Source organism: Manis javanica, chromosome 5 (assembly GCF_040802235.1).
Source record: "Manis javanica isolate MJ-LG chromosome 5, MJ_LKY, whole genome shotgun sequence".
In the NCBI taxonomy this organism is placed as follows: domain Eukaryota; kingdom Metazoa; phylum Chordata; class Mammalia; order Pholidota; family Manidae; genus Manis; species Manis javanica.
In genome coordinates this window covers 170,872,448-170,887,338 of record NC_133160.1, presented here as the reverse complement: position 1 = coordinate 170,887,338, position 14,891 = coordinate 170,872,448, and the positions used below count along the sequence as shown (strand labels likewise).

The following is a 14,891-nucleotide window of genomic DNA, read 5'->3' as shown; positions in this document are numbered from 1 at the left end:
ACAGCGAAGGCCATGCTAAGAGGGAAGTATACTGCAATACAGGCCTACATCAGGTAAGAACATCCCATATGAACAGTCTAAGCTCACAATTAATGGAACTAGAAAAGGAAGAACAAATGAGGCCCGAAGTCAGTAGAAGAAGGGACGTAATAAAGATTAGAGCAGAAATAAATAAAATTAAGAATAAAACAATAGAATCAATGAAAGCAGGAACTGGTTCTTTGAGAAAATTAACAGAATAGATAATCCCCTAGTAAGACTTAATCAAGAAAAAAAGAGTCTACACACATAAAGAGAATCAGAAAGGAGAAGGGAAAAATCACTATGGAAACCACAGAAATACAAAGAATTATGAGAGAATACTATGAAAATCTATATGCTAACAAACTGGATAATATAGAAGAAATGGACAACTTTCTAGAAAAATATAACCTTCTGAGGCTCACTGAGGAAGAAACAGAAAATCTGACTAGACCAATTAACCTGCAATAAAATTGAATTGGTAATAAAAAAAACTACGTAAGAACAAATTCCCTGGACCAGATGGTTTCACTGCTGAATTTTATCAAACGTTTAGTGAAGACCTAATACCCATCCTCAAAGTTTTCCAAAAAGTAGAAGAGGAGGGAATACTCCCAAACTCATTCTTTGAGGCCAGCATCACTCTAATACCAAAACCAGACAATGACACCACAAAAAAATAAAATTACAGATCTATATCCCTGATGAACATAGATGCAAAAGTATTCCACAAAATATTAGCAAACTGAATTAAAAAATACATCAAGAAGATCATCCATCATGATCAAGTAGGATTTATTCCAGGGATGCAGGGATGGTACAATATTAGAAAATCCATCAACATCATCTACCACATCAACAAAAAGGACAAAAACCATACAATCATCTCCATAGATGCTGAAAAACATTAGACAAAATTGAACACCCATTCATGATAAAAACTCTCAACAAAATGGGCATAGAGGGCAAGTACCTCAACATAATAAAGGCCATATATGATAAACCCACAGCCAACATCATACTGAACAGCGAGAGGCTGAAAGCTTTTCCTCTGAGATCGGGAACAGGACAGGGATGCCCACTCTCCCCACTTTTATTCAACATAGTTCTGGAGGTCCTAGCCATGGCAATCAGACAACACAAAGAAATAAAAGGCTTCCAGATTGTCAAGAAAGAAGTTAAACTATCACTGTTTGCAGGTGACATGATATTGTACATAAAATACCCTGAAAAATCCACTCCAAAACTACTAGAACTGATGTCTGAATTCAGCTAAGTTGCAGGATACAAAATTAACACACAGAAATCTGTTGCATTCCTATACACTAATGATGAACTAGCAGAAAGAGAAAGCAGGAAAGCAATTCCATTCACAATGACATCAAAAAGAGTAAAATACCTAGGAATAAACCTAACCAAGGAAATGAAAGACCTACACGCTGAAAACTAGAAGACACTCATGGAAACACATCCTGTGCTCATGGATAGGAAGAATTAATATTGTCAAATGGCCATCCTGCCTAAAGCAATCTACAGATTCAGTGCAATCCCTATCAAAATACCAATGGTATTCTTCAATGAACTAGAGCAAATAGTTCTAAAATTCATGGAACCACAAAAGTCTCCTAATAGACAAAGCAATCCTGAGAAGAAAGAGTAGAGCAGGGGGGGATTACACTCCCAACTTCCAGCTCTAGTACAAATCCACGGTAATCAAGACAATTTGGTACTGGCACTAGAACAGACCCATACACCAATGCAACAGACTAGAGAGCCCAGATATAAACCCAAGCATATATGGTAAAGTAATATACGATAAAGGAGTCGTGGATGTACAATAGGGAAACGACAGCATCTTCATCAACTGGTGTTGGCAAAAGTGGACAGCTACATGCAAGTGAATGAAACGAAATATTGTCTAACCCCATACACAAAAGTAAACTCAAAATGGATCCAAGACCTGAATGTAAGTCATGAAAACATAAAACTCTTAGAAGAAAACATAGACAAAATCTCTTGAATATAAACATAAGCAACTTTTTCCTGAACACATCTCCTCGGGCAAGGGAAACAAAATAAAAAATGATCAAATGGGACTACATCAAGCTAAGAAGCTGTACAGCAAAGGGCACCATCGGCAGAACAGAACAGGCATCTACAGAATGGGAGAATATATTTGTAAATGACATATCCGACAAGGGGTTAACATCCAAAATATTTAAAGAACTCACATGCCTCAACCCCTAAAAAGTAAATAACCCTATTAAAAAATGGGTGGACAATATGAACAGACACTTCTTCAAAGAAGAAATTCAGATGGCCAACAGGCACATGAAAAGATGCTCCACATCACTAATTATCAAGGAAATGCAAATTAAAACCATAATGAGATACCACCTCACACCAGTTAGGGTGGCCAACATCAAAAAGACTAGGAACAATGTTGGCGAGGATGCGGAGAAAGGGGAGCCCTCCTACATTGCTGGTGGAAATGTAAGGTAGTTCAATCATTGTGGAAAGCAGTATGGAGGTTCCTCAGAAAACTAAAAATAGAAACACCATTTGACTTGGTAATTCCTCTACTAGGAATTTATCCAAAGAAAACAACTTCTCAGATTCAAAAAGACCTATGCACCCCTATGTTTATCGCTATACTTTTTACAATAGCCAAGGTATGGAAGCAACCTAAATGTCCATCTGTAGATGAATGAATAAAGAAGATGTGGTACATATATACAATGGAATATTATTCAGCAATAAGAAGAAAGCAAATCCTACCATTTGCAGCACCATGGATGGAGCTAGAGGGTATTATGCTCAGTGAAATAAGCCAGGCAGAGAAAGACAAGAACCAAATGCTTTCCCTCATTTGTGGAGTATGACAACAAAGCAAAACTGAAGAAACAAAATAGCAGGAGACTCACAGACTCCAAGAAGGGACTAGTGGTTACCAAAGGGGAGGGGTTGGGAGGGAGGGAGAAGGGGATTGTGGGGTATCATGATTGGTGCACATGGTGTGTTTGGGGTCACTGGGAAGACAGTGTGGCTCAGAGAAGACCAATAGGGACTTTGTAGCATCTTACTACACTGATGGACAGTGACTGCAGTGGGGTATTGGGGGGACTTGATAATGGGGGTGAATGCAATAACCACATTGTTTTTCTTGTGAAACCTTCGTAAGACCATTTATCAGTGATACCTTAATTAAAAAAAAATACATGAGCAAGAATTTGCTACATGTATTACATGTAAATACAATGAAGAATTTCAACAATCTGGATTTTTATATTTTCCTTTTTTCTTGTTCATGTATACTTTTCAATGTCACGTTATTTTGTGCTTGGAAATCTTTACTTGAAAACTATATAATTCTCTAATAAAAATATGAGTATAAATTTAAATTTTCTTTTACTGTATGACCAATTGTTAAAACATTTTCTTTCAAAATTATTTTTAAAGTACTATTAATATAGTTTTGTTCAAAACAATAAATACATAAAATCTGAAAAATATACTTAAAAAATAAAGTTTCATTATAAATCAGTCCTATAATAAACTGGATAGAGATTCTTTTTAACCCTCAATTAGTTTGTGAATCTACGAATGAATATTGCAAATTGGTAGACCAAGACAGGAAGATGATTTCTAGTAGATAAACATATTATTAAGTAGTTGTAGTGATTTCATTTCTCTGTCAATGGCTGTCTTGCCAATGGGTTTCAGCCTTGGACAAGTTTGCTATGGATTCAGTGTGACCAAAGAAAATGACAGCAAACGTTCTTTGGGGTGAAAGGGTTTATTACCCGGTTTGTTCTCCCCACAGTAGGTCGAGCACTAGTGTCTCTGCCTCTGGCCAGAGCACTGGGCCTCTCTCTCTCTCTATAGTGCAATAATAGCTTATTGCCTAAAGGTGTGGAAGTGTTATCCTGACAACAGGCCAGTTACTTCATCAGGTGGTTTAAGTTCAGTGAGGATCCTGCCACAGGAACCCCAGCTTCCCCACATGGCCATTACTTGGAAGTTATAAATTATTTATCTTCACTCTTGTATACAGCTGCAACATACTCCCATCCACTGTGTCTCTCACTATCTGTATGATTGCAGCACAGGGCTTGTGGCTGGAGACTTTTTGAAGTCCTGCCTATTCCAGTCCATGATTCAGTTATGTACTCCTACCTGGATTGAGGAGAACCACTGCTCTAGAGGACAGTGTATAGTTTCATTAGGAAATTTGGTCACAGTTAATATGAAGCTGTTTCCCTACTTTACCTTAGACATATTTTACCAGAAATTAGTTTGTTTATAGATCTGTCTTTTCCAATTTTCTTACAGACTCTTAATTCTTTTACAAGCCAGATACCAAGAGCTGCTGTCAAGCTCTGTCCTCAGTCTTCCAGTGTCAGGCCCACAGATCAGCTGCCTACTGACCAAGAGCAGATTGTCAGCTCACTGGGTCCTCCCAGTTTAGTTCCACAGTGTAATCAAGAGGTTTCAGTCCTACAAACCATGGAACACAAAGGAAAACACTTCCTGAAGGAAAAGATAACTAATGAAAAAAAAGAAAGCGTGATTCTTAAAAGAAAACATATTATATGTAGTAATTCATCAGAGAAAAGAAGTAAACCCATGGCTTTGGAAGAACATACTGATGAGGCCAAAGCTTACCTGAATTCTGGGAACTCAAGAGCATTCCAAGGCCATTTTTGTGATACTAGGTATTTGGATGACTTGGAGAAAAGCCAGCTGATTGAAATGCTTAAACAGGCAGCAGCCCTAGTGGTAACTCTGATGTATGAGGACGGTTCGACCCAGCTAATAGGAGCTGACGAGGTTAGTAAACAGTATTGGTATGTGTTTGTTTTGTTTTCTTTGGCACCATAAAGGAAACCCATAAATTAGTGTCTGATTTGATAGGAGAGCTAGAAATGAGGTTTCACACCCTCCCTTTTCCCCAGTGTTGGTGGCTGATGATGCCCAGTTCTCGTCACGTCTTTTTAAGAAATTGCCAAAGTGTTTCCTGGAGTGGCCGTGCCATTTCACGCCTGTCTGCAGTCTAGGAGGGTCCCAAAGTCTCCACCTCCTTGCCAGTACTTGTTCTTTTTTATTTCAACTGAATTTCTAGTGGCGGTGAGATAGTATTTCATAGTGGTTTTAAATTCCATTTTCCTAACAACTAATGACTTCAGTCATTTTCTTGAATGTGCTATTGGCCATTTGTACATCTTTTGTGGTGAAATGACTATTCAGATCTTTTGCTTACTTCTAAATTGGGTTACTTGTGTTATATTTTGGACTCATAAGGGTTCTTTTCATTTTCTGATACAAATCTCTTATCAGACATATGATCTGTAATTCTCCAAAGCTGTAGTTGTCTTTTTTCCAAAGCTGATGGTGGCTTTTGAAGCACAAAAAGTTTTAGTTTGATGAGCTTATCAGTTTTTTTCTCTTATTGCTTGGGCTTTTGTTGTTATATTTAAGAATGCTTTGCTATCCCAGGTCAGGAAAATTTACTCCTGTTTTCTTCTGAGAGTTTATAGTGTTAACTCTTACATTCAAATCTGTGATCCATTTTGAGTGTGGTGTGAGATAAGGGCACAAATCTACCCTTTTGTATGTTTGTACCTAGTTTTCCCAACACCAGTGGTAAAGACCCTTCCTTCCCTGTAGAATTTCCTTGGCATTTGTGTTGAAACTCAGTTGACTATAATTTTAAGGGTTTATTTCTGGATACTCAGTTCTTTCCATTGATGTGCACATCTGTCCTTCTGCCAGCACCACGCTGTCTTGATTACTTTGACTTTCTGTGTCTTCCAACTTTGTCTTTCTCAAGACTGTTGTGGGCATTCTGGTTCCTTCACATTTCCATATAAATTTCAGAATTGGCATGTCAGTTTCTTTAACCATCCAGCTAGGATTTTGATACAAATTGTGTTGAATCTATAGATTAATCTGGGGAGTTTTACCATCTTAACAGTGTTGAATTTTTTGACCCATGAACGGGGTATCCTTTCATTTATTTAAAACTTCAATTTCTTTCAGCAGCACTTTGTAGTTTTCACTGTAGTATGCAAATCTTGCCTTACCTTTCATTTTTGAAGACATTTTTGTTTGGTTGAAGAATTATATGTGGACAGTGTTTTCCTTTCAGGAGTTAAAGTATGTTACTCCGCTGTCTTCTAACTTGCTTTGTTTCCCACGAGAAACGTGCTGTCCACCTTCCCTTTGTTTCTGTCCAGGTCATGTGTCCCCCACCCCTCAGTCCTACCTCTGGCTTCTTTTAAGGTTTTCTGTGGATCACTGCTTTCAAGCAATTTGATTATGATGTGACTTTGTGTAGTTTTCTTCATGTTTCTTGTACTTGGAGTTTTTTGATCTTCTTGATTCTATTGATGAACTTGGGAGACTTCACATTCTTATGATTTTGAGTTTTCTAGTCCTTGAGCATGATATGTCTCTGTTATTTAGGGTTTCTCTAATTTCTTCCATCAGTATTTTGTAGTTTTCAGCATACAGATCCTGTACATGTGTTGTTGATCTCTAAGTATTTGATTTTTTTGGAATATTCATTATAAGTGGTAATTTCTTTTTTTAAAAATTTCATACATGTTTATTGCTAGCGTATCAATACACAATTGACTTTTGTGTTTTGGTTTTGTATTCTGGAATCTTCCTAAACTCATATATTAGTTCCAAAAGGTTTTTGTAAATTTCTTTGAATTTTCTCCATAGAAATTTGTATCATTTGTAAACAGGGACAATATAGTTCTTCTTTTTTGGATTTACATGCCTTTTATTTCCTTTTCCTGTTGTATTGCACTGGCTAAGACTTCCGTCATGCAGTTTAATATGGAGGAGACTGGATTCAGGGAGTCAGATCATGGGTTTGGCTTTTGGCCTTGATTGTCATTGAAAGAGCTGTTCATTTACAAATTTAACTTTAGGTCTTTTCTCGCTGCTTAATTATGAAACATATATCTTTCTTGAGTAAATGCTCTGTTCATGTTTAACTTTGAAACTTTATTGTGTATTCACAGGCTCTAGTTTCCTCTATTAACGGGGTCGTGATGTTACTACACAGCCACGTGGAAGAAGGCGGTGATTCCTTGGACGCCCCAGCCTCTGCCTGTGTTCCGGAGGAAGGCTTCATGTGCAGGGATCACTGTTTCTACATAAAAACAGAGCGCTCTTCCACCTGGGGCCGGGAACAAGAGGCACATAACCAGTTTGCCAGGTAAGAAGTCTTCACTCACTACCTTAAATCCCGCTGACATGCCTGCTTTATCTTAATGTGAAGTCTCCCAAACTCCAATTTTAATTAAACTTTTAGAAGTTTTGTATGGGCACATGATAATGAAATGGATCTGAATGACAGAAACCTCTACAAGCTCTGTCCTTCTGCTCCAGGATTTGCATTAACATCTCAATGAGAAGGTGGTGATGAAAACCTGAAAACCCGCTGTCACTGCCAAACCAAAACACGGTGTCCCAGAGGGTTTTTATCTACTCTTCAGTCTCTCAGCATCAGAAAATTCAGTCATTGGTGCCTTCAGACTGTGAACTGTCCTCAACACCAGCAAGCTTACCAATTTCCAAGTTCCGTTCTGTGAAGATAGGTGAGACTTGTCTCACTTGGACCTGCCTGCTCAGAGTCATAGAATTTTAGAAAAGGCAGGGATTCTTCTGTCTTTCTCAAGCCTTACAAGTCCTGTTGGGGTTGGAGCCTGTGCCCCTCATCACCATTTCTTTGCACTGTTGTCAGTGGCTCATTGGGGGGGCATCTACTTCCTGCCACCCCACCCCCTGAGGTCAAGTCACTTAGCTGTCTGGCGGAGCTCCTTGCAGCCCCTGCCCTGAAGCCTGACCCTTCCTGCCTCATCATGCGGCCTCTGTGCTGGGTGGCTGTCGGGCAGTGGTGTCAGTTCCAGCCTGTGGATGGTGATGCCCTGTTGGCTAGGAATGCCTCAGCTCTCACTGGGGCCCCCATTACTCGTACCGAGACCCACGGAGGTCCAGTGTTATGGCTGGACCAGCCCTTGTGGTTCTTACATGATCTTAGGACATGCTTCAACAAAAACTTTCAGGGAACTGAGGAACAAGGCTGTGGTGCACCTCGGAGCCACACAGCAAGGTCGCGGGTGGGGTGTCTAGGGCTTTGCAGGTTCAGTCTCTTCGGGCTAATTTAAAGTGTAAGAGTGGGAATGAGGCATGGGAGGGAGAAGTAGGGTCACCCAGCCTGTCAGTTATGTGGTCACCAAGGGACCTTCATGGGTGGGGTGGCCTGGTTCCTTATCCAGCTGTTTGCGAGTTGCCGTGCTATACAGCTGACCACATGTCCATTCAACGTGGATGTTTTTGAAGTGGGTGCCTTGGCAGTCAAAGGCTTCATGTCAGACACTCATGCTGCTGTCATTTTTGGTGAGATGTGGACAACATTTGACATATAGAGCACTCTGCTCCCAAGAAACCCATGACCAGTTTTTTACATAATTTGCTTTTGAGAGAATAATTACAAAGAATAATTATTCTGTGGGAGAACTCTGTGAGAATAGAACCCTAATACTTGGATGGCCTTTTGACTTCTGGAATCATATCCTACTCAGTGTAGGATAGTCACTTCAGCCTTAACATGCTCAAAACTGATCCCCTATCTTCCCTGAAGCCTGCCTCCCACAGCCTTGGTTGTCTTCGTTAATATCACCAATAGCCTTCCATGAGCTCAGGCCAAAAGTCTTGGCATTATCTTAACTTCTGTTTTTCTTTCATATACTATATCCCAGCTCTTGGCAAGTCCTGTTGGCTCTGCCTTCAAAATAGAGCTGGAATCTGACCTATACTCACCCTTTCTGCTGCTACCCTTGGGTGCAGGCCTTCAGCTCCTGATCGAATCGCCTCAAGAACTTCCAGACTGGCCTCTGCCTCCACCTGTCCCTCCAGCATGCTTGCAGCACAGCACTGAGAGGTCTTGTTCACACATAAGTCAGGTCACGTTGCTCACATGTTCTGACCCCTTCAGCAGCCCCTGCTTCATTCTGGAGAGAAGCTGGAGTTCCCACAATGGCCCTCCACCGTGGCCGGGACCTTGCCTCGTCTCCCAGTCCCCCTCACTGTTCCTGGCTACGGGCCGTGCACCTGCTGCTCCCTCTCCTGCAGGCTTTCCCAGGTACCTGCATGAACTCACCTCATTCCTTTATGTTTCTCTTTAAACAAACAGAAAAGCAACTTACAAAGACACAAAGGTGGAGCGAGCAGCACACTGAGCGCCAGGTACCCATACATGCAGGCCAAACAGCTGCCTGAGGCTTTTCCCCACTCCATCATCTGTCCTGTTGTGAGAAGGGCCATAGGGAGCTGGCTTTAAGGAAAATCACAGACATGGCCTTTTAGGATACCGTTCTGAAAAACATGAGCTTTATTTATTTATTTTGGTATCATTAATCTACAATTACATGAGGAACATTATGTTTACTAGACTCCCCCCTTCACCAAGTCCCCCCCACATACCCCATTAGTCACTGTCCATCAGTGTAGTGAGATGCTGTAAAATCAGTACTTGTCTTCTCTGTGTTGCGCAGCCCTCACCATGCCTCCCCCCCGCACTATACATGCTAATCGTAATGCTCCCTTTCTTCTTCCCCCACTTCTCCCACCCTTCCCACCCATCCTCCCCAGTTCCTTTCCCTTTGGTAACTGTTAGTCCATTCTTGGGTTCTGTGATTCCGCTGCTGTTTTGTTCCTTCAGTTTTTCTTTGTTCTCATACTCCACAGATGAGTGAAATCATTTGATACTTGTCTTTCTCTGCTTGGCTTATTTCACTGAGCATAAAACCCTCCAGCTCCATCCATGTTGTTGCAAATGGTAGGATTTGTTTTCTTCTTATGGCTGAATAATATTCCATTGTGTATATGTACCACATCTTCTTTATCCATTCATCTACTGATGGACACTTAGGTCGCTTCCATTTCTTGACTATTGTAAATAGTGCTGCGATAAACATAGGGGTACATCTGTCTTTTTCAAACTGGGCTGCTGTATTCTTAGGGTAAATTCCTAGAAGTGGGATTCCTGGGTCAAATGGTAATTCTATTTTGAGCATTTTGATGAACCTCCATACTGCTTTCCACAATGGTTGAACTAATTTACATTCCCACCAGCAGTGTAGGAGGGTTCCCCTTTCTCCACATCCTCGCCAACATTTGTTGTTGTTTGTCTTTTGGATGGTGGCCATCCTTACTGGTGTGAGGTGATATCTCATTGTGGTTTTAATCTGCATTTCTCTGATAACTAGTGATGTGGAGCATCTTTTCATGTGTCTGTTCGCCATCTGAATTTCTTCTTTGGAGAACTGTCTGTTCAGCTCCTCTGCCCATTTTTTAATTGGGTTATTTGCTTTTCCTTTGTTGAGGCGCATGAGCTCTTTCTATATTTTGGATGTCAACCCTTTATCGGATCTGTCATTTATGAATATGTTATCCCATACTGTAGGATACCTTTTGGTTCTATTGCTGGTGTCCTTTGACAGAAGCTTTTCAGCTTGATATAGTTCCACTTGTTCATTTTTGCTTTTGTTTCCCTTGCCCGGGAGATATGTTCATGAAGAAGTCACTCATGTTTATGTCCAAGAGATTTTTGCCTATGTTTTTTTCTAAGAGTTTTATGTTTTCATGGCTTACATTCAGGCCTTTGATCCATTTCGAATTTACTTTTGTGTATGGGGTTAGACAGTGATCCAGTTTCATTCTCTTACATGTAGCTGTCCAGTTTTGCCAACACCAGCTGTTGAAGAGGCTGTCATTTCCCCATTGTAATTTCCATGGCTCCTTTATCGTATATTAATTGACGATATATGTTTGGGTTAATGTCTGGAGACTATTCTGTTCCATTGTCTGTGGCTCTGTTCTTGTGCCAGTACCAAATTGTCTTGATTACTGTGGCTTTGTAGTAGAGCTTGAAGTTGGGGAGCAAGATCCCCCCCACTTTATTCTTCCTTCTCAAGATTGCTTTGGCTATTCAGGGTCTTTGGTGGTTCCATATGAATTTTAGAACTATTTGTTCCAGTTCATTGAAGAATGCTGTTGGTAATTTGATAGGGATTGCATCGAATCTGTAGATTGCTTTGGGCAGGATGGCCATTTTGATTATATTAATTCTTCCTAGCCAAGAGCAAGGGGTGAGTTTCCATTTGTTAGTGTCCTCTTTAATTTCTCTTAAGAGTGTGTTGTAGTTTTCGGGGTATAGGTCTTTCACTTCCTTGGTTAGGTTTATTCCTAGGTGTTTTATTCTTTTTGATGCAGTTGTGAATGGAATTGTTTTCCTGATTTCTCTTTCTATTAGTTCATTGTTAGTGTATAGGAAAGCCTCAGATTTCCGTGTATTAATTTTGTATCCTGCAACTTTGCTGTATTCCGATATTAGTTCTAGTAGTTTTGGAGTGGAGTCTAGGGTTTTTTATGTACAATATCATGTCATCTGCAAATAGTGACAGTTTGACTTCTTCTTTACAAATCTGGATTCCTTGTATTTCTTTGTTTTGTCTAATTGTTGTGGCTAGGACCTCCAGTACTATGTTAAATAACAGTGGGGAGAGTGGGCATCCCTGTCTTGTTCCCGATCTCAGAGGAAAAGCTTTCAGCTTCTCACTGTTCAGTATGATGTTGGCTGTGGGTTTTTCATATATGGACTTTATTAAAAACATGGGCTTTTTTTACACAGCCTCAATGCCTTTCTCAACCTTAACAAATTTAAACCCAGTCCAAATTTAAAGTTACCCAATTGTTTCAAAATGCCCTCGCACAGTTGATTTATGGGGATCAGGACCCACCAGGACCACATGTGACATCAGAGGTCATGTCTCATCTGCCTCTTCTAGTGAGAGCACTGCACCCCACCTGCTAAAGGCCCCCCATTCGGGCATCTCTGTCTCGTCATTGTTGGGCTCTTTACCTTGCTCTCCCTTCCTCTGTATTTTTGTAAACTAAAGCTTGGTTTTACAAGCTTGATTATTTAAGTCCAGCTTTTTCACAGGAAGCTTCCCTAGGTGGTGCTGTGTGGTTCATTCTCTATGTGTAATGTAGTTGGGTGGCCAGATTTAGCAAACAGAAATAGAGGACAGTAAATTTGAGTTTCAGATAAAGAACTGATTTTTTAGTGTAAGCGTGTCCTAAGTATTGCATGGGACATTCTTGCACTAAAATCATACATCTCTAAAAAATACCGTTTTTTTCAGATAAAAGTTGTTCACTGTTCTGAATTCCAAGTCTAGCTAGCTGCCAGGTGTTCTATCTGGCTACCCTCAGTGATGCTGAGACAGAACTGCGGGTCGGGAGGTGTCAGCGTGATCTCTCTGTTGTAAATGTGCTCACTGAACTTGCCCTTAGTGGTTTTGTCTGTTGCTGGGGGTCATCAGGTGGTGATTTTTCTAACTTTAGTATTTCTTCCACGTTGATTGGCTATGATTTTCTGGAGAGAACTTTCCTTCATCAACTGGGCTTCTTGTTCACCTCACCCTCCAGTCTTTAATCAAGTGTTTCGCCATCAGAAGCCTGCCCCACCGTCGGTGAAGTGGTACCACGCCCACGACGCCATGGCCTGCTGCCTCCCTGCCTTCTTCCCTGTTCCCGGAAGTACCACCAGGATCATCCCGTGTGTCTTACCCATTAGTTCTGCTTCCTGTATCTGCCCTAAGCTCTCTGAAGGCAGGGATTTTTAAGTTTTATTCATTTCTGTACCTCTCAGCCAAGAACAATGCTGTGAAGCATGTGCCTAGTAAATATTTATCCAATATTACTGAGTGAATGAGCATTGAGGTTTAATTTTTATTTATTTATTTTATTTTGGTATCATTAATCTACAATTACATGAGCAATATTATGGTTACTAGACTCCTCCCATCATCTGAGGTTAATTTTTTCCAGGGAATTATATGAACACATTACCCCAGGTACCATAAAATTAGAAGTAATAATCCCAATATTATGATAGTGTCTTTGAGATTCACAATGAATTTAAATAAATCACATTTAAATCAGTACATAATTTTTTTGCCCAAAACGTTTAATAACATTTACTAAACACCTGTGCATGATCTTTTTACATACATGCACTCTTTTCATCTTCATGTTAACTATATGTTAAGTTTTATTAATTCCATTTTATAGATGAGGAAACAGTCATAGATCAGCCTTGAGATTTCAGATCAAGCCTCCTTATTTTAGACTTTCAAGTCTAGCATTTTTATATTATAGCTGCCTTTCTGTTTTGCAAATATGACATAATTGACCTACATAACTGACATCAAAACATACTGCATTTTAGCCACTTTGTCTCATAAGAACCTCTTTTTGTTGTTTGTCTTATCTTGAGATAGCAATCAACTAGCCTGCATCTTCTGTTGGTAGGGGTGTTTGTTGTGCCTGCTAGATGACCTTGTTCCGGGATCCCAAGTCTGCACATAGGAACGTCAAGGTGGGAGGCAGTGCCAGTCACCCCAGCCCCCCGACCCTCTCTCCTGCACACCCCAAGACCAGCACAGCCACAACCTGAGCTGTGCTGTTGTCACTTTGTCCTCTCCTCCCTCTTGACCTCCCTCTTCAGGGGAAACCCAGGTGAGATCATACAAGAAAATGCAAAAAGCCTGAAAATATCTGTGGAGCAGGCTGAGCAAAACCTAAGTGCTTGTTGACTTAGTGTGCAGGGCTAATTGGGGTTCTGGGGAGATATATAGCGGGGGCCTGGCAGCTGTAAGACAGGGTCTTGGGCCTCAGCTTTGCCACTTACCAGTTGTGTAATGCTGGGAAATCGTTTAACCACTCCAAGCCTCAGCTCCCTTATCTGTAAAATGGATCTAGGCTTGCCTAAAAGGACTGTGAGGAGGTTTCTGTGCAATGGTCCTTGTGAATGCTTTAGCATGGTGTTCGTATGTAGGTGTTCAATAAATGCCAGCTGCATGAGTTCAGAGAGCACTTTATGTAATGGGGTAAACGTACTTTCAGGGCAAATAACAGTACAGCAGACATGGTTCTGGCTCTAGCAGATACGTGGACGAGAGTGCAGAAGGGATGTAGGGGACGGGCAGCTCCCTGCCTGAATCAGGACAGATGCCTGAAAATGGCATGTATGTAGTTTGCAGGAATCATGGGAGGAGAACCCAGCATGTGCCGAGGCCCCAAGGGGTGAGAGGCTGTGGCACAGTCTGGTGATGGAGGAAGGAGAGTTCAGTGTGGACAGAGGGTAGACTGTTTAGACGCCGTGCTGGGAGAGCAGGCTGGAGAGTCATGTGGCGGCTGGCTGCAGGAGATCTTTGGTCAGGAATTTGGGTCTTAGTCTGTAGGTAGTGGGGGTTTACCCAGGGATTGGCTTTGAACAGCTGTGTGACCTCGGGTTCATTACCAGCGTCTCTATATCTCAGCTTCATCATCTATAAGCAATACTACCTAACACAATTTGGGTTGATCTATATAAAGCTCTTAGAAGAGTGTCTGCAATGTAGTGCTTCATAAGTAATAGCTGTCAGTGAGGTAGTAACAGGATTTTTCCAAGGTCAGAAGTTCTAAATTAATGCCTAAATCAGTACATTTCTTTTCATCTCCTAGGACTGTGCTATTTCAAGCACTGAAATGTAAATGTCCTGTTATTTGTTTTAATGCTAAGGATTTTGTGAGGACGGTGCTGAAGTTTTTTGGTAATGATGACAGTTGGAAGCATGGTAAGTTTTAGTTTTTATCGTCTCTTAACTTCATCTTTCCAATAGTGATTGCTTCTGAGGATGGGAGAATGGCAGGTGGGGGGCCTGGTCATGTGGCTCTGATGAGCCCCCAGTGTGGCCCTGACTTTCCTAATTTAGGGTAGGAAAGAAGTAACACCACATGGTCAG

The 14,891-nt window shown here is 40.9% G+C and overlaps 1 protein-coding gene across 1 annotated transcript in view; it reads left to right on the top strand.

Annotated features, from left to right (window-relative positions):
- Positions 1-14,891, top strand: part of POLN (DNA polymerase nu) — a 153,390-nt gene that overhangs the window by 14,519 nt on the left and 123,980 nt on the right. Inside the window, exons 3-5 of the mRNA XM_073237950.1 lie at positions 4,354-4,851; positions 7,056-7,252; positions 14,611-14,723. Of these exons, the coding sequence (XP_073094051.1) occupies positions 4,354-4,851; positions 7,056-7,252; positions 14,611-14,723 (808 nt within the window). The remainder of the gene's footprint in view (positions 1-4,353; positions 4,852-7,055; positions 7,253-14,610; positions 14,724-14,891) is intronic.